Here is a 17,791-nt window from a genome sequence, read left to right as displayed (position 1 = left end):
TGAGAGGAGGAGCCAGGAGACTTCAACAGCATGGTGCTGCAGGATGGTTTTGATGTGAGGAGTGTGGTAGATCATAGGCAGGACACAGCTCTGCCTTCTCGGCTTGGTCTGCTTCAGGGTGTACTTCAGTGTGAAATGTGAAGCTCAGAGTCAGTGTTTTCGTGGAGGCTGAGAGCCTGGTAGAGATTTTGATGGTGATCATTGGTAGTGGCCATCCCTACCTGATAGTGGTCTTTGGTATTTCTCAGATGTCCTCTGTTTCTGATTTATTTAGATAACTCTTCTTGGTTAATCCTTCTTGCCATAGATGTTCATAGATTTTTCACTGAAGCTTCTCCCAGCTGTTGGCATTGGTACTGTTGTTTCTGGTTGACACAGTCCTTTTCCCATCTTGGTGTTTGCTGCTTTCCTCACCCTGGGAACCAGGACAGGTTTTGAAGGGCCATGGCCTTCATTTCCAGGTTGTGGTTGTGTGGTGTGTTTTCCAAAAGCAGCTAAGGATGCTCTCCTGGAGCTCTCACCTGCTCTTCTGTGTCTCACCTGCTGGTCTCTCAAAGCAGGAGCAGTGCAGACGTAGCTTTTCAGTGAGTGTTTCAAAACCAAACTGAGTCTTTTATTTTTGCCATTGAGATATTTTCCTCCAAAGGGAAAAGGCTGGATGGAAAGGAGCAAACAGACCCCTATCTCAACCTTATTTCCTCTCTGAAGAAGCAAAGGATGGGCAAGAGACTGAAAATGGCCAAATGAAGGTGATGCAGCAGCAATGTGGTGGTGAATTCAAAGCTAGGGCAGCCCAGAGAAAATCTGGAAGGAATAGCAAAAATTGAAGAAGGAATAAACTGGAGGGGGAATAAAAACAAAAAGAAAGGATGAGTAGAAAAGCCCAGAGACCCTAGAACAAAGGAAAGAGAGATGGAAATGTGCACATGCAGAAAAGCACCAGAGCATTGAAAGGGCAGGAGGCAGCAAAGGGGAGAAATGAAAGAGTAGTGAAGGAGTAAGGGCAGGGATAGGGGGAAGGTCTGGAAGGAGTCAGACTGGCAGGCAGAAATCAGCAGGTGGGAACAATCACTGCCCCTAAAGTGGCTGCCATGACGTGCTAACCCAAAATCTGGGTGGGAGAATGGAGAAGGGACAGGATGGGGTGCACCCAGCATGTGTCCTTGGGCTCCCATTCTCAAAGCTGCTTGAAACCGGTGAAAAGGAGCCATCAGGATGTGCCACAGGGACCAGCAGCATCAGATGATTAATTACTGCAAAAAAACAAAACTGGGGAAGAGGAGGGCGAACTGGTGAAGTTGTTTCCCCATTATATTTCCGAACAGAAAGAACGTTTTAGCGTGCGCACAAATAGCTCCCTGGGAAGCACTCTCACTTCCTAATTGTTCATAAATTTACTGACAGGTGGTTACACAGTAGGTATAACACTGTGAGTTTCGGTTTTATTGCTTTCCCTGTCTCAACGTGAAAACTTGGAGAAAAAGGATGCGCAGCGAGCAGTCGGGTGACTCTGCCTGGCAAAGGGTGCTCGGTGCCTGTATTTCATATTTGCTGTGTTCCTTCCCATAAAAGGATCCCACAAAGAGTGTTTTACTGGGGCAAGGCTGTTAAAAGATGTTGTTCAAGACCTAGCAAATGGAAAGGGAAAATATTCCCTAAATGTAGTGTCTGTAGAAAACGTGAGACCGTGACACGCTGCTCGCTTGGCAGGGAAATTTGACAAAAATCATTTTGTTGACCAAACTGTAGCTTTTAGATGCACTTAATCCATTATCTCAATAAAATCAGCTCTGACGAGCCTCTCAGACTGGGCTGTCACCAGAACACTTCGATCAGAGATCATCATCATCGCTGCTGAGGAGCAACATGTTGTTAAAATGATGTCACCTCCTTGCCCCAATTGCTTCCCCTGTGGGAACACTGAGGTGCATTTGCACAGGCTTACTCTGTGTGTCCTTGCAGGTGTCTCCTGCACCCCGAAAGCAAAGATGAGCTGCAGAGAGGGAAAACATCCATTTCTATCTGCCAGTCAGGTCTGGCTTGCAGGTGCCCCATTTCATGGCATCAGCCCCAAGCAGGAGCTGTTCTAGGGAAGGTCTCGCATTGCTGTGCCTTCAGCAGACACACAGGGACAGGAGGAGGCCCTGGTGCCATCCCGCTGTGCTTCTCATCAGTGAAAGAGATGGAAAGCACAGGCAAAATGTGAGCTTTCAGCATATTTGCCTCCTTTGTGCTGACTTTCTGTTCGCTAATGAGACCTTGCACAGTGACACCTCTGACAGCCCCATCCTGCCTGTGCCGGGGAGGCTCACGCAGAGCTGGAGGCGCCTGGGGCTATAGGCAGCTGGGGTGCTGGGAAGGGAAGCACTGTCATCTCCTGCAGGCATCCGACCCCTGCTAGGGTGACAGCCCCTCTCCCTGCCAGTGACAGCATCACCTGTCACAGGACACAGCTGGACACTGCAGCTGGAGAGCTGCATGAATGCTGCATCTCACCAAAACAGGAGATGTGTGGGAGGGGGTGGGAAGTGAGGTGCCAGGGCAGGAGCACAATGTGCTGTGGGTGTGACAGTGTCCATGGAGGTGTCAGAGCTCTGAAGATGAGATGTTCCTGACTGTCCCCTGAGTGGAGATGGGCAAGTGGCTGTTGCTGGCAGTTTGAAGAGCCCATAGGTATCTATCTGTCATCTCCCCTTATCGGCAGTGCAGGAAGAGGTCTCTTTTAATGGATTAGGAGCTAATGATGTGGAGGAGGGACATCAGTTGCATGTGTCAGCTGCTGTGCTCATGCAGGCTCTCGGCTCCAAGGCGTGCAGCAGTAATGATCTGGCAGCTAAAAATAATCCAGGGCCACGGCGGCGAGCGCCTCTGGTAGGGATGGGCGCTCCGAAGGGCCGGGGATGAGTCAGCCTGCACGCGGCGTGTGCGTCAGCGTCATGTGGAGTCACTGAGCACGCAGCGAGTCCCGAGGTGCTGCTTCTTCCCGCATGGTTTAGCAGGGAAGAGGTGTCCCTGCCTGCAGTGACCATTCCTCCTCACCCTTGGGTGTCTGGTAGATCCGAGTTTTCCCATTGCTTTTGTCCCCAGATGGGACAGCAAGTGGGAAGCCATCGCTGGTGCCCAGAGCAGATAGCAGGACTGAAGGTGTTTGGGAGTCCTGCAGATATCCAAAGTATTGCACATGGCATCACAGGACATGGCAGTGTCACCAAGGTGTGATCCCACGGCCAGCCCCACTGGGCTCTGTCTGGGAGGTGAGGGGAGGGATGGCACCTCATGGTCCCCATGGATGGTGGCAAACACCAGCCTGGGGCCCACGGAGAGAGTGGATCAGCGGATCAGGCGGTTCAGGTCTCGAGTGGTAAAGGAAGGAAATAAATCACGAGCTTATTGTTATTGAATTTAGTGGCATCGCTTTCACATTCAATTTCTCTCACCGGCTTTCCGAACAAACAAGAAATTACAGTGCAAATGTATTTTTTGGCTTACCAAACCTTATGCATTAACTTCCCTGTGATTAATATTACGCAGAGTTGACGAAATCCTCCGTGTGCTGCTCGTCTCTCCGGTGAGACCACAACGCTCCTCGCTTCCTCGGGATTTATTCTGTATTCAATTTGCTTGTAGTAGCAGACTTTTGCAAGGAGGGACTGTGGATAAAAGGGGATAGAGATGGTGTTCTGCCCTGTTTTTCTCTCTGCAGCCGTGTAGGGCAGAGGGAGGGAATTATAGAGAACCAAAGGTAATTCAGGGAAAGGATGCTGTCAGCAGGTGAAGGACTAGGAACAGCATCCACAGCCATGCTGGAGGGCCACAAGGCATGAGCAGGGCTGCCTGACCTGGGAGGGGACCAAGAGGGATCTATGGAGCATGGGGAGCCTTTGGGCTCCATGTCCAGCACTGGTCCCAAGCTGTCACCACCTTAAGGCAAGACAGCTCTGTTGGGATGTCCTTGTCAGGGCAGCCATGACTTGGCCATTCCTGTCTCATGGTATTTACAGGGTGTGGCTGCAGGTTGGTTTTATCCACACAGTCATGTTTGTCACCAAACCCACCCTGCCTGCATCCCTACGTGGCCCCAGTTTCCATCAGCTCCTGCCTGAGGATTACATCCTCCCATGGCAAAGCCAGTGCGTCCTTGAGATGCCATCCTTGACAGCCCAGTCGGTGGGATCTATAAAAATGTAATCAAGGTCCTTCAATGTCCTTCTCCAAGTCCTGGTAACCTCGTAGGCAACGATCGCAGTCATGGGTATCGAGCTGCCCGGTGGAGTCCCCCTGCTGTCCATGGGTGTCCCTGCTGGCTCTTGGGGCATTCCTGATTGGATTAGGGCAGGCAGTGACAGCACGGCCTTGCTTCCTTGGCCTCTGGGTGTTTGGGAAATGCAGTTCCCCGCTGTGAGACCTGCTGGCATGTCTGTGTCAGCATCCTTAGCTAAGGGAAGGGCTTTCAGGCTGATGTGTGGGTTCGTGTGGCTTGGGGTTTTCTGAATGGGAGCACTGGGACTCTAGTGGTTATGGGTAGTGGTAATTTTTTCCACAGGAATGAAAGTATTTCTGTGCCCAGGAGAGGGACAGGCTTACATCTGGTCCCAGAGCACCAGTTTCTGCATCTCAATTTGTACTTGTGGTTTGGGACTCAGGGGATGGGAAAGGGATGTCAGCTTTGAACTGGAGGAGGCTGGGAGGGCGAGGATAGAAGGATGACCATGATTTTGCTGATGTTCTGCATCACACACCATCACTCTAGTCCAGCTCCACAGTGTCTGCAGACAAGAGCACACAAGGAAGAAGCAGGCAGGGGTGGCATCCCAAGGTCTCAGCATCCTCTAATGATGGTGCTGTCATCTTGGACCAAAACTGCTCACAAGGATGGCTGGTTTGCAGGCTCATGTGCAGGTGAAAAATGCCCAGTTGTGGAAAGCCTTGTCCAGGGCATTCTTGTAGTTTTTAGATATTTCTGGTACCAGTTTGAGATGCTGTTATTGGAGGGGAGAGGTGCAAGGATGCTTGTAATAAGGGTTGGTGTCATCTTGTCTCAGTGAGGAAGGGCCATTTGCTGCCTTCCCAGAGCTCATCGTGGCTGCACTGTCGGAGTTGGCCGGCTCTGCTCCGAGCGTTAACTACATTTTCCAGCAGTTGCCGGCACACACTTTTCATTTTTGGATTGCTGCTTTCCCCTGAAGGACTCAGACAATCTCCCTCTGCTATAACAGACTGTACTTCTATATTAATGTGTCAAGTTGCTGGGAAATTTACTGCTTTGCAGAACCCGTTGGGCTGCAGAGCCTGCGCCACGTCTTTGCCATGGCTCGTCCCGCTGTGCCGTCTCTCCCGCTCTGGGAGAGAGGAGAACCTCCCCAGGGGTGTGAGGAGAGCCTCCCTGGGGGTGCAAGGAGAGCCAGGCAGCCCCACTTCCCCTTGCAGGCAGTGCTGGTGTTGGCCATAGTGGTTTTCAGGTGATTAACCTGGAATCCCAGAGCTGTGGGAGAGTGCTGGGTGCAAGGGTTGGGCATCTAATGCCACCTGAGCTGGGGCTCTCAGCAGGTCGTGTGCTTGGGGAGAGGGCACAGGGCATCCTTTCTGGCATCATCGGTGTGGTGTTTCATTTGAGGTGGGTAGTTTTATATGGCCTCACTCACTCCCTTGGGCACAGACCCTTTAGGGGGTTGTGTCCGACAGCCCAGAGCACCGGGAAGGGACATCAGCAAGCGAGCTTTAATTGCTTTTTGCCACGGCCAGGGATATTTATGGGTACGGAGATTGCCAAGTTATTTATTAGATGAAGTATCTGGGGATAGAGTAATATAAATCACCCTGGCCAGTATTGAAGTAGCAGACGCTCAGTAATTTAAACAGCTTTAATAAATATGCTAAAATATGAGCCTTGTCGCAGGCCATACCGAGAGCTGGTTATCGGGGTCTCAGCCGTGGAGCAGGGGGGGCTGGAAGAGGGAATGGACCCCTCCACACCCTGGATCCATGCTTGACTCCATACCAAGGTACTGATTTGGAGACATGGAATTGGTGACTGAGCAGGACAATGGAGTGGACACCACGAGATGGGACAGGGCTGGGGCCTCCCAGCAGGGCCTGGCAAGCTGGTGTGCTGATGGTGTCTTTGGTGACTTTTATGTCTTGCAGTGCCCCCCCAGATTGTCAACATCTCGTCAGACATCACCGTGAACGAGGGCAGCAGCGTGACCCTCATGTGCCTGGCCTTCGGGAGACCGGAGCCCACCGTCACGTGGCGGCACCTCTCTGGCAAAGGTGAGCCCTGGCTTGGGGGATGAGGAGGGGTCTTCCTGGCCTGTATGGGATGGACAAATGGCCTTGTAGAGGCAGCTGGGGTGGCATTAAGGTGACTCACAGTCAGAGGTGCTGATATTTGATGTGCTCTAGAATGGGGGTGGGGATGATTGATGTGCTGTCCCAAGCTTCCTGGGCAGAGGGAATAGCAGATGCCCAGGGAGGGGAACAGGAGAGTTCCTGGTGTCACTGTCCATGGGTGACAATGCCACATGTTCGTTGCATCCCCCAGGGCAGGGCTTTGTGAGTGAGGACGAGTACCTGGAGATCACAGGCATCACACGGGAGCAGTCCGGGGAGTACGAGTGCAGCGCCGTCAACGACGTGGCTGTCCCGGACGTGCGGAAAGTCAAAGTCACTGTCAACTGTGAGTGCGGGTGACAGGGGAATCGTGGTGGGGTGGGTGCACATGGCACAGCGTGACACGGCACGATGTCCCCACAGACCCGCCGTACATCTCCAACGCCAAGAACACGGGCGCCTCGGTGGGCCAGAAGGGCATCCTGCAGTGCGAGGCCTCGGCCGTCCCTGTGGCGGAGTTCCAGTGGTTCAAGGAGGACACCAGGTGAGGGGCTGCAGAGGCAGGGGGGGACAGGGGGACAGCCACAGCCTTGGGGTGACAAGGTGAGGAGGTAGAGGGAGGTGACAGTGCCCAAGGGCATCATGGGGAAGAAGGCTGGGATCAACACATTTTGTGAGGTGCTCAGCTAAGGACTGAGGGAATACCACAGTTGTTTCTCCCAGGGATGGTGGCTGTGGGACACATGGGTCAGGCTGGGTTATGGGATGGAAAGTGGGGTGAAGAGTTTGTCTTGGTGGGATGCCGAAGTCCAGTGGGGGAGCATGTGGGTGTAGAGTGGTGTTGGCTGATGGGGACCAAAGGGGTGCCCAGGGAGGGGAAAGACACATCCCAGAGCTCCCACCCTGTTCTCCTAGCACCTCTCCGTGTTTCTCTGCAGGTTAGCAAACGGGCTGGAGGGCGTGAGGATCGAGAGCAAGGGCCGCCTGTCCACGCTGACCTTCTTCAACGTCTCAGAGAAGGACTATGGCAACTACACGTGTGTGGCCACGAACCAGCTGGGCAACACCAACGCCAGCATCATCCTCTACGGTAGGTGACGGTTTTTTGCAGTAAGGTGAGGTGACAAGGAGGAATAAGAGAAGGAGGGTGAAGAGGAGGCATTTGGAGAGGAGGAGGATGAAGAGGAGGAGGAGGATGAAGAGGACTTTGAAGAGGATGAGGAAGAGGAGGAAGAGGATAAAGAGAAGAAGGCTGGCAGATGGCCAGTGGTGGAGCGACAGAGAAGAGCTGGCTGTATTTGGTGTTCCTGGTCCATCGAGGTGCCAAACAGCACAAACCCCAAGCAGTGAGGTCCTGCCAGAGGATGAGATCTGTGTCACCCTGACACAGCACCGTTGGCCAACAGTCAGCTGAGCCCTGGTGTTGCTGGAACACAGGGCTGAGGAGGGAGCCTGGCACAGGTGAGAATGCGCTCCGGGTGCACCCTGTGGGGTTTTCCCATGTTTTCTGCTATCAGGACTGCCAGCAATGATCATGTTGTACTGGCAATAGCAGGATGGGTGACATCAGCCTGGGTGATTCAGGTGGCCGGAGCAGGAAGGTGTGTGAGGAATGGTGTCATCAAGGACAGCTATCATTGAGGAAGGTGCTGTGTATCTGTGGCACGTCCCTTTGGCATTCTGACAAGCTGACAGGGCTGTCACAACCCAATGGTGGACAGCAGGATCTGCCTTCTCCCAGCAGAGCTCCAGCAGGAGGGAGAGGATGGAATTCAGGCAGCAGGCTCAATGAGATGCTGAGAGGGAGAAGAGTTTCCACACCAGCCTGGACTTTGGCAGCACCAGGGTGGACAGTGAGAACAAAGCTTTGGGCTGTGATGGGAGCCTGGGGGTGCTTGGTGGTTTGGGGTGCTGGGAGAGGCACACCTTTGGCTTTGGTTGTGGGGCTGGCCAGCCCACTTGGGTGTTTCTGGCTCCACTCTGCTCTGTTGTGTTCTGTGGGGTTGTGTTTGGGTCTGGTGAGTGCCAATCTGTGGTGTTTGCATAGGGTAGATCCAGGCCTTTCTATTCTGACCAGTTCTCCTCTCCCCTGGCCTGATTTCTTCTCTTTGGGTCAAGGCTTTGGGTTCTGTTTCTTCTCTTTGGGTTCTGTTCTCCCTCCACTGCTCTGGTCTGTTCTCTCACCTTTTTTGTGAAGAAATTTTTCCCAATATCTATTGTAATGCAGTATAGTATGATAGTCTATATATAATGTAATATAATACAAATGTAATACAGTAGAGAGTATTAATAATGATATATCAATAATATAAATATATAGATATGACAACATATAATATTCATATATTACATTTAATAATAGTGTCTTGTTGACATATTGGTATATATAAGCATATTGGTTTTTATTATATATTATGTATTATACTCATTATATATAAATTATAGTATATCTAGTATACATTAATAGTTTTTATATAGTAAAATATATAGCTTACAATGTAGATGAGATATTTTATATATACAAAATATATCTTTTTTGTGGTGTATATATATATATGGTTTAGTGGTTTAGGGGTTACAGTGGTAGTGCTGAATTGATGGTTGGATTTGATGGACTTAAAGATCTCTTCCAACCTTGACAATTCTGTGACTCTCTATAGTGAATGTCATATTTATGATTTTTAATACATAAATAAATACATTAGGTTTCCAATCCAGTTTTCCCAATATCCAGTTTTTTTTCCCCTGTTTCCATGTCCTGGTGGCATTCTTACACTTGCTCTCTCTCTGATGTGAGACAAAATAACATCACCCAAGTCTTTCTTTTTTCCATGACTTGAAACCAGACTAATGAAAAAGTTTCAGTGCAGGTAATTCCTTCTATTTAAAAAGGGCCTGGATTAGGGATTTTTGGCTTTTTTCCATGCTATGGATAAGTACAGCTATCTCGTGGTTATCTTTGATTTGACATCATCTGGTTTCAGGCATTTTTCCTTCCCTCAGCAGTTCATGTTGCTCTTTCCACACCTCTTCCATGACAGCACAGCAGTCCTCTCACACGGGTTATTAATTGATGCCAACATGCAGAGAAAACAAAATTTCACCTTGTTTTAATAAATTAATCCCCCAAACAGGTCCAGCAGGCTGAAGTACATTAAGAGGTGATTCCATAGCTGGCAAAGCAGGGATATTAAAAATCAAACATCCATAAAAAGTGAGATGTAGGAGCCCAATCCTGTGGCTGAGTTTAGCAAACTCTCCCTGCCTTGTAGCAACTCCTGCTAGTAATGGTCTGTTCAGTGGACTATTAATATTCCTCTAATCCTAGTTTTATATAGGGAAGATTAGGAAAATATTTACTAGTGAGACAGCAAAAAGGAAGAGTTAAAAGTTAAAATGTTCCATTTGTTTTCGTGTGGTTATTTACCTGCACCAACACTGAAGCTTACATTTGTTTTTGAAAGGATATTGGCACATCCTTTGGATATTGCTCTGTGAACACTCAGGATACCTAAAGCTATTTTAATTTCATAACTTTTAATGGAGAAAAAGGCAAACATTCATATTCTATTTCCCCCCCCACCATCTTTCAAGTGTGTATTGAGTGAAACACACTGGAGCAGTGAGGAGCATGGAATGGGCTCAGAAAGGAATTGAAGCAGGTGGGATTCCATCCCTCCTCGAGGATTGCGCTTTTTTCATTTTGTGAACATGTTGTGAAATTCAACAGCTTGTCAGTCAAACTGCAGCTTCTTGGAAACACAGGGGAGAGTGGAAAAGATGGACCCTGTGGAGAGCTTTATTTGGATACGTGCGTGGTGTTTCTTGGACAGTCTCTACCATCCTTTGCCAAAGGGGAGAGGAGCACAAGTGGTTGGAAGTCTGCTAATTTTTTTGTTTAAAAATTTCATGTTTGGGTTCACTTTTTGATGAGCATGTTGCATTTGGTACTTGCTGCTTATATCTAGAGATAGGGGGGGAAAAATCACCCAAACCTGGATCTTTAAATCTCTTTCAAGTGCAGCATGTCCTTCAGTCTCCAAGGGAAATTCCCCAGTTCCAAACTGGGAGCTCTGGGACCTTTTATTGGCCCTTTCCATTGAAGATCCATTGGAATAAAGAGAGCTATAGATGTCTTATAAAAGATGCCATCTGCATTTTTCCAATGTTCAGGGTCTCATTTCTAGTATGTAATCTCTTTGATTGATGATTGGGTGAGTTAACTGAATATAAGTTAAAATACCAAGTGTTAGATGTGATTTAAACCAATTATTCTATGGAGAGATAAAATCTTTTCATGCTTTATTGTGCACTCTCTTAAGAATCAGCAGCTTCAGACTAAATACATAAAAGCACGGGAAAGCAATTATGTCTTTAAGAATAAGAGCTCTGATTCAATATTTAAAGACTGCTTGACTTAAAATACTTAAAACACAAGTCACAGAATCCCAGAATGGTTTGGGTTGGAAGGGACCTTAAAGCTCATCCAGTGCCACCTCCAGCCATGGGCAGGGACACCTTCCACTGTCCCAGGTTGCTCCAAGCCCTGTCCAACCTGGCCTTGGACACTTGCAGGGATCCAGGGGCAGCCACAGCTTCTGGCTGTGCCAGGGCCTCACTACAAATTATTTGAGTTTTGCAGGAAAAGAATCAATGCAAAAGTGCAAAATGTAGGAAAAAAAAAAAAAAGGTAAGGAATAGCACTTTGCCCTGTTTACCCACTGCTGTTCTGTATCTGTGATTTCAGTGATTTTGTGTGTTTATTTGTGCAGACAAACCAGTAATCTGGCAAATCTAGGAGATTTTAGGAGTGGAAATTAGTAAGGAGAGGAGAAGGAGGCCGTGCTGTATTCAGGGAGTATGAATCTGAAGCAGGTCTTTTGTAAGGAGAGAAAGTAATTACCCCACATCTATTTTTGTGCATTACAGGAACTTCGAAGGGCAGGTGAATCTGTGCAAATGCTCTTTTGTGTCTACCACCAGCACTGCTTTTGGGGTCAAGGGAGCAACTCACACCTCATTTCATCATTCTGCAAGTTGCCACCTTCCATTATTAACATTCCACAAAAAGTCTGAGCCGTGTGAGCTTCAAAGCCGCTGCCAAAGAGTCTGGGGAATCGCAGTCCCCAGGGTTTATTTTGCTTCAGGAACCTGCTGGGGACATCTTGGGGATCAGTGGTGCCACAGCCAGCCTGGCTGGAAGCAGTGGAGGGAACAGAACACTGTTGGGTGGGGAATTACAAAGCCTTCTATTCTCTCTGGTCAACAATAAAGTGATTTTTTCCCTGTTAATGGAGTGGATTATGCTGTGTGGCTGTTCTGGGTGGGAGCAGGGCAGATGCCCATGGGGTGGCTGGTGCTGGGGTGGCTGTGCTGAGTCCTGGCACTCAGGGCTCTCTGGGCTGAGCCATCCCTGCCCTCAGCATCTTCTGCTCCAAACACCCCTCAGGAAATGGCAACTCCACTCAGGAACCAGGCTGGGAGAGCTGGGATTGTTCATCTGGAGAAGAGAAGGCTCTGGGGAAGCCTTAGAGACTCTTCCAGAACCTAAAGAAGCTCTAAGAGAGCAGAAGAGGGATAACTCTTGGGGTTGATTTAGATCATTGGGTTATTTGAAATCAGTCAAGTAGCTCTGGGGTTACTATACGTCATTTGGGATACCTGGAATCAAACTCAATTTCTATAGAGTACTTTAGGGTTATTTTGGGTCAATCAATTAATATTTGGGGTTACTATAGGTCATTGGGTTACTTGAGGTCAAACACGCTTTTTCCAGAAACTTTTGAGGTTATTTTAGGTCATTTTGGGGGTTATTATAGGTCATTTTGAGGTCATTAGAGGTCATTTTGGGGTTATTATAGGTCATTGAAGTTACTATAGGTCATTGGGTTACGTCAGGTCAAAGACAGTTTTTCCAGAAAATTTCAGGGTTACTTTAGGTCATTTTTGGGGTTACTTTAGGTCATTTGGGGGTCATTAGAGGTCATTTTGGGGTTACTATAGGTCGTTGGGGTTACTATAGGTCATTGGGGTTATTAGAGTTCAAACTCTGTTTTTCCTGAAAACTTTCAGGTTACTTTAGGTCATTTTTGGGGTTACTATAGGTCATTTTCAGGTCATTAGAGGTCATTTTGGGGTTACTATAGGTCATCGGGGTTGCTATAGGTCATTAGGTTACTTGAGGTCAAACACGATTTCTCCAGAAACTTTTGGGGTTACTTTAGGTCATTTGAGGGTCGTTAGAGGTCATTTTGGGGTTACTGTCGGTCATTGGGGTTACTATTGGTCATTGGGGTTATTAGAGGTCAAACACAGTTTTTCCTGATAACATTGAGGTTACTTTAGGTCATTTTTGGGGTTATTTTAGGTCATTTGGGGGTCATTAGAGGTCATTTTGGGGTTACTCTAGGTCATTGGGGTTACTATAGGTCATCGGGGTTATTAGAGTTCAAACTCATTTTTTCCAGAAAATTTCGGGGTTATTTCAGGTCATTTTGGGGGTTAATATAGGTCATTTGGAGGTCATTCAAGGTCATTTCAGGGTTACTATAGGTCGTTGGAGTTACTATAGGTCATTAGGTTACTTGAGGTCAAACACGATTTCTCCAGAAACTTTTGGGGTTACTTTAGGTCATTTTTGGGGTTACTTTAGGTCATTTGAGGGTCATTAGAGGTCATTTTGGGGTTACTATAGGTCATTGGGGTTACTATTGGTCATTGGGTTATTAGAGGTCAAACACAGTTTTTCCTGATAACATTGAGGTTACTTTAGGTCATTTTTGGGGTTACTTTAGGTCATTTTGAGGTCATTAGAGGTCATTTTGGGGTTACTATAGGTCATTAGGTTACTTGAGGTCAAACACGTTTTCGCCAGAAAGTTTTGGGGTTACTGTAGGTCATTTTTGGGGTTACTCTAGGTCATTGGGGTTACTATAGGTCATAGAGGTTATTAGAGTTCAAACTCATTTTTTCCAGAAAATTTTGGGGTTATTTCAGGTCATTTCTGAGGTTACTTTAGGTCATTTTGAGGTCATTAGAGGTCATTTTGGGGTTACTATAGGTCATTGGGGTTACTATAGGTCATTGGGTTACTTGAGGTCAAATACATTTTCTCCAGAAAATTTCAGGGTTACTTTAGGTCATTTTTGGGGTTACTATAGGTCATTTGGAGGTCATTCAAGGTCATTTTGGGGTTACTCTAGGTCGTTGGGGGTTACTATAGGTTATTGGGTTACTTGAGGTCAAATATACTTTTCCCAGAAAATTTTGGGGTTACTTTAGGTCATTTTGGGGTTACTTTAGGTCATTGGGGTTACTATAGGTCAGTGGGTTGCTTGAGGTCAAACATAATTTCTCCAGTAAATTTTGCGTTTACTTTAGGTCATTTTGAGGTTACTTTAGGTAATTTTGGGGTCATTAGAGGTCATTCTGGGGTTACTATAGGTCATTGGGCTTACTATAGGTCATTGGGGTTATTAGAGCTCATACTCAGTTTTTCCAGAAAATTTCCGGGTTACTTCAGGTCATTTTTGAGGTTACTTTAGGTCCTTTGGAGGTAATTAGAGGTAATTTTGGGGTTATTCTAGGTCATTTGGGTTACTGTAGGTCATTGGAGTTATTAAGGTTCAAACTTGCCTTCTCCAGAAAATTTTGAGGTTGCTTTAGGTCATTTTGGGGTCATTAGAAGTAATTTTGGGGTTACTCTAGGTCTTTGGGGTTATTAGGGTTCAAACTTGCTCTCTGCAGAAAACTTTGGGGTTACTTTAGGTCATTTTTGGGGTTACTTTCAGTTATTTTAGGGTTACTAGAAGTCAACAATTCAAATTCAGGGTTACTGGAGGTTACTGTAGATCATTGGGGTGACTAATGGTCAGACTTGTTCTGTACAGAGCACTTTGGGCTTACTAGAAGTCCATGAGTTCATATTTGGTGGTACTGTAAGTCATTTGGGTTTTTCACGGTGAATCACACTCTCTACAGAGCTCTTTGGGGTTGCTTTAGCTCATTAGGGTTTCTTGAGGTCACTCTCCATCTCTGGGCTGGGCTCTGTTGTGTTCAGCCATTTTCATGTTCAATTAGTTGAGGTTACCAACTCCAGCAGTGACAGCAGAGCTTGAACCTGAGCTTCTGTCGTTGTCACGACTCCTTCTGTTCCGTTTCACACCAAGAACCCCCCATGTGCTGTTGCTGTGTCACACTGGCCTGTCATGGTGGCACCGTGGCTGTCATGTCAGTCCCACCCTCACCCGAGCTTGCTGGTGACTCTGAGCTCCTTTGTCACCATGAGTTGCTCATGCCAGGCTCCCTGGCCCTCCCCTCTGTCCCCTGTCCCCTGCCCTGGCTGTCCCAATTCCATCCCTCCCATGCCCTGTGTGCCCCAGCACCTCTTGTCTGAGTTCTTCCCACATCCAGTTTGGTTGGGAGAAGATGTAGCTCCCAAGCATTTGGAGCAGAGCAAAGCTCTTCATCTCCATGTCTTCTGGCTGTTACCCCTGAATTGCTCTGTCCCTCTGTCTGTCCTCCTTCACCTTCTGCAGATGTGGTGAGATGTTCCACAGACACCAACACTGTCTGAAACATTAAACCAGGCTTTATTGGACTGACAATAGTTAACAGCACACATATCAGCCAGGGTTAGGCTTTAATCATCATCAATACACAGGTGAATAATTAGTCTTTAATAAGCTTGGCCTAAATTAGCTGTGAGTCTCAAAGGGGGGTGCTGGTTTGGGGGGCAGAGGTTGTGGTTTGGGCAGCTTTGGAGGTGAGGGAGAAGAGTTTCCTTCATGTCTTGGTGAAGGAAGCCAGAGCTGAAGTGGAGATCTTCTTTTTCCTCAGTATTTGTTGGTTTCTTCTTCCACCTGTGAAAGGATGAGGGACAAGTTACTCTTCTACACTGAGTTGTTTTGTTTTGCAGGATTTTTCCTAGCCTACTCCCAGTTATCCCATGGGGTTACTTTGCCTTCACCTATTATCCTCTCTACCTACTATAATGTGGGTTTTTTCTCTTTCTTTTATTCCCACTTGGTCCCTGTATTTCACATATGCACTTGTCTCCCTGTGTTTGGTACTTACTCTGTGTTCTCTCTTAATTATTTCATGAAATGCCAATTGCTGACTTTGCCATTAGCTGCTATAAATAATATATATATTATACCATGCTATAAAATGCTTACCTACACTCACTGCTCACATTACCATAGTGTTCCTGAGCCTGGGTGTGTGGCAAGCCTTAGATCTTGCTCAACTTGTGACTCCTTTTTGTGTGTAAGAAACCACCACTTTTCCTTGCTGTGCACTGAGGTGAAGATCCCTTTGGAGTCTTCTTAGAATCATGATTTGAGTCGGGAAGGACCTTTTAAAGGTCATTTAGTCCAACCCTTCCATGAGCAGGGACAGTCCTTGAAGGACCATGTGTTTACCTGAGGGAAAATATCAGGAAAAATCTCATCCTGGGGAGGTTGCCAAGACTTACTCTAGCTGCTTCTGCTGTCAGACATGAGTCACTGGACAGGCTTCCCCCAGCAGGTCCCCAAGACTTCCTCTCATTATGTCCTCAGAGATGAAGAATTGGACAGACTTTTCCCCACTAACTGCTGGTGTGGACCATGAGAACTGGAGAGCAGCTGTTGTCTTTTCCTGAGCCAGAGAGGCTCCAGCAGCACCATGAGCGTGGGCAAATTCCCTTCCTGTTTGTCCTGAGCCCTGAAAATGAAAAGCAGTGAGACACACATTCTAAATTCCTCATCTCCGTGTGTTTGTGTCTCACTTGCAGAAAGGTGAATGTTGCAACAAATTGGGAGGAGTGAGGTGGAAGGTGTGGGACTTCTGTCTGGGGCAGAAAGGAGGCAGGAAAAGAAAGAAAAAGCTATTTTTTGGTGCATATGAAGGGAGTGCTTAGCTCTGTAAACATTTGTGTCATTCCCATGGCTCACCCTGGAGCTGAGAGTGCCTACAATACAGGCTAAGAAAACCCATTCAGCATAGACCCACTGATTCCTTCTGACCTTCGTATTCAAGATCTTATGAGAGAGACAAAATCCCAGCCTTGCCATCTTTACGCAAGTCAAGGTCTCAAAATCTAAGGTTGCCTTATTGAGAAGAACAGAAATAGCCAGGAAAGGAAGGAAATAGCCAGGAAAGAGGACAGAAGATAAATCAAGAAGAAAACCAAAAGCAAGCAATAATAAATAACTGCAATAACAGAGCTGACTAGGGGCAGCCAGAATCCAGGTGCACTCACACCTCAATGCCCAGACACAGGGGTTTCAGCTAAGCAGAGCCAAAATATTTGCTGGGATGACAGGACTAGGGAGCCTCAGTTGAATTCTCTCCCTGTCCTGCTGGGAGCTGTCCTTTTCCCATAGAGAGTGACAGTTCAGAGAACACACAGGAGTCACAGGCAGTGTGTGATGAAAAGAGCCATCTGCCCTGGTTTCGTGATCATATCTAATTACTACTCTATTTTGTCCCTGTATCTTTATGCTTGTCTCTTCTGTGAAGTATCTTTACAATCTTTACAAGACCAAGCTGATACCACAAAACATTGTTCCACAGAAAAGAATAAAGGACAAGTTTAAGAGAAAATACTTCTTTCATTTTTTTCTAGTAATGACCCAGCATTTTTAGTTTTATTACCTCTCTCTGTATTAGGTGACTTATCTATTTGGGAACTCTCCAATTCAACCACAATGCAATTGCTTTAGGATAGATTATGAAATTTCTAAAAGGTGTCATTAAATCAAAGCCAATAACCAGTGCAGAACTGTGAACTAGAAAATAGTGATAAGAATTAGTCACACATTAAAATCCAAACGTCTATAGAGAGAGATGCTAGAGAAAGGCATCGATTTAGCAGTGTTTGGGCAGGTGTAAATACATAAAAGGTTAAAGCTAATCAGCATTTAGTATTAAATCTGCAGAAATTATCACTATTTTTATAGGTTTGGATGATGTGCTGAGCAGCTGCCATTGGTTTGAGGGGTCAAAAGCAGAGGGAGCAGTAACAGGTCTGAGGGAAAACCAAGCTCAAAATCCCTTTCCATTCTACCTGCAAACTCTCTACCTGCCCCTAACAAATGTCTGTGGGTTTTATATCACGAGATCTATTCAGCAAGGAAATGTCTGATTATGGCATAGCAGTTTTACCTCTCTTGGGTGATCATGTGCTCTTACAATCAATTTTGTTTGAGCATGGGCATGACACAGCTTCTTGCTCATCACTCAATCTTCCCATCATTTCCTTCACCTTCTGGCAGTGCTTGGATTTAACATCCTGGGCTCTCCTTTGCCTCTTCCTGAATTAAGATAAATGTTCACAAAAAATCAGTAGACAAAAAGACAAGGAATAACAGCATCCTGAGGAAATTACTGTAACTGGATATGATTTCACAGAATCACAGAATGATTTCGGTTGGAAGAGGCTACAGGAGAGCTGGGGAAGCACTTTTGATAAGGGCAT

General features: G+C 46.8%; 1 protein-coding gene across 8 annotated transcripts in view; it reads left to right on the top strand.

Moving 5' to 3' along the window:
- Positions 1 to 17,791, top strand: part of LOC146427471 (opioid-binding protein/cell adhesion molecule homolog) — a 295,961-nt gene that overhangs the window by 271,101 nt on the left and 7,069 nt on the right. For 7 of the 8 annotated variants that reach the window (XM_085081659.1, XM_085081660.1, XM_085081655.1 and 4 more), the window contains 4 exons: positions 6,145 to 6,270; positions 6,542 to 6,676; positions 6,754 to 6,874; positions 7,269 to 7,420. In XM_085081659.1, the coding sequence (XP_084937785.1) occupies positions 6,145 to 6,270; positions 6,542 to 6,676; positions 6,754 to 6,874; positions 7,269 to 7,420 (534 nt within the window). Of the gene's footprint in view, positions 1 to 6,144; positions 6,271 to 6,541; positions 6,677 to 6,753; positions 6,875 to 7,268; positions 7,421 to 11,259; positions 11,580 to 17,791 lie in introns of those variants that run through there. The other variant, XM_085081661.1, reaches the window with a different exon arrangement.

The sequence above is a fragment of the Lichenostomus cassidix genome, chromosome 24, assembly GCF_008360975.1.
Source record: "Lichenostomus cassidix isolate B80296 chromosome 24, HeHo_3.0, whole genome shotgun sequence".
NCBI classification, from domain to species: domain Eukaryota; kingdom Metazoa; phylum Chordata; class Aves; order Passeriformes; family Meliphagidae; genus Lichenostomus; species Lichenostomus cassidix.
Note: the sequence above shows the minus strand (reverse complement) of the source record. Positions and strands in the feature narration are given on the sequence as shown.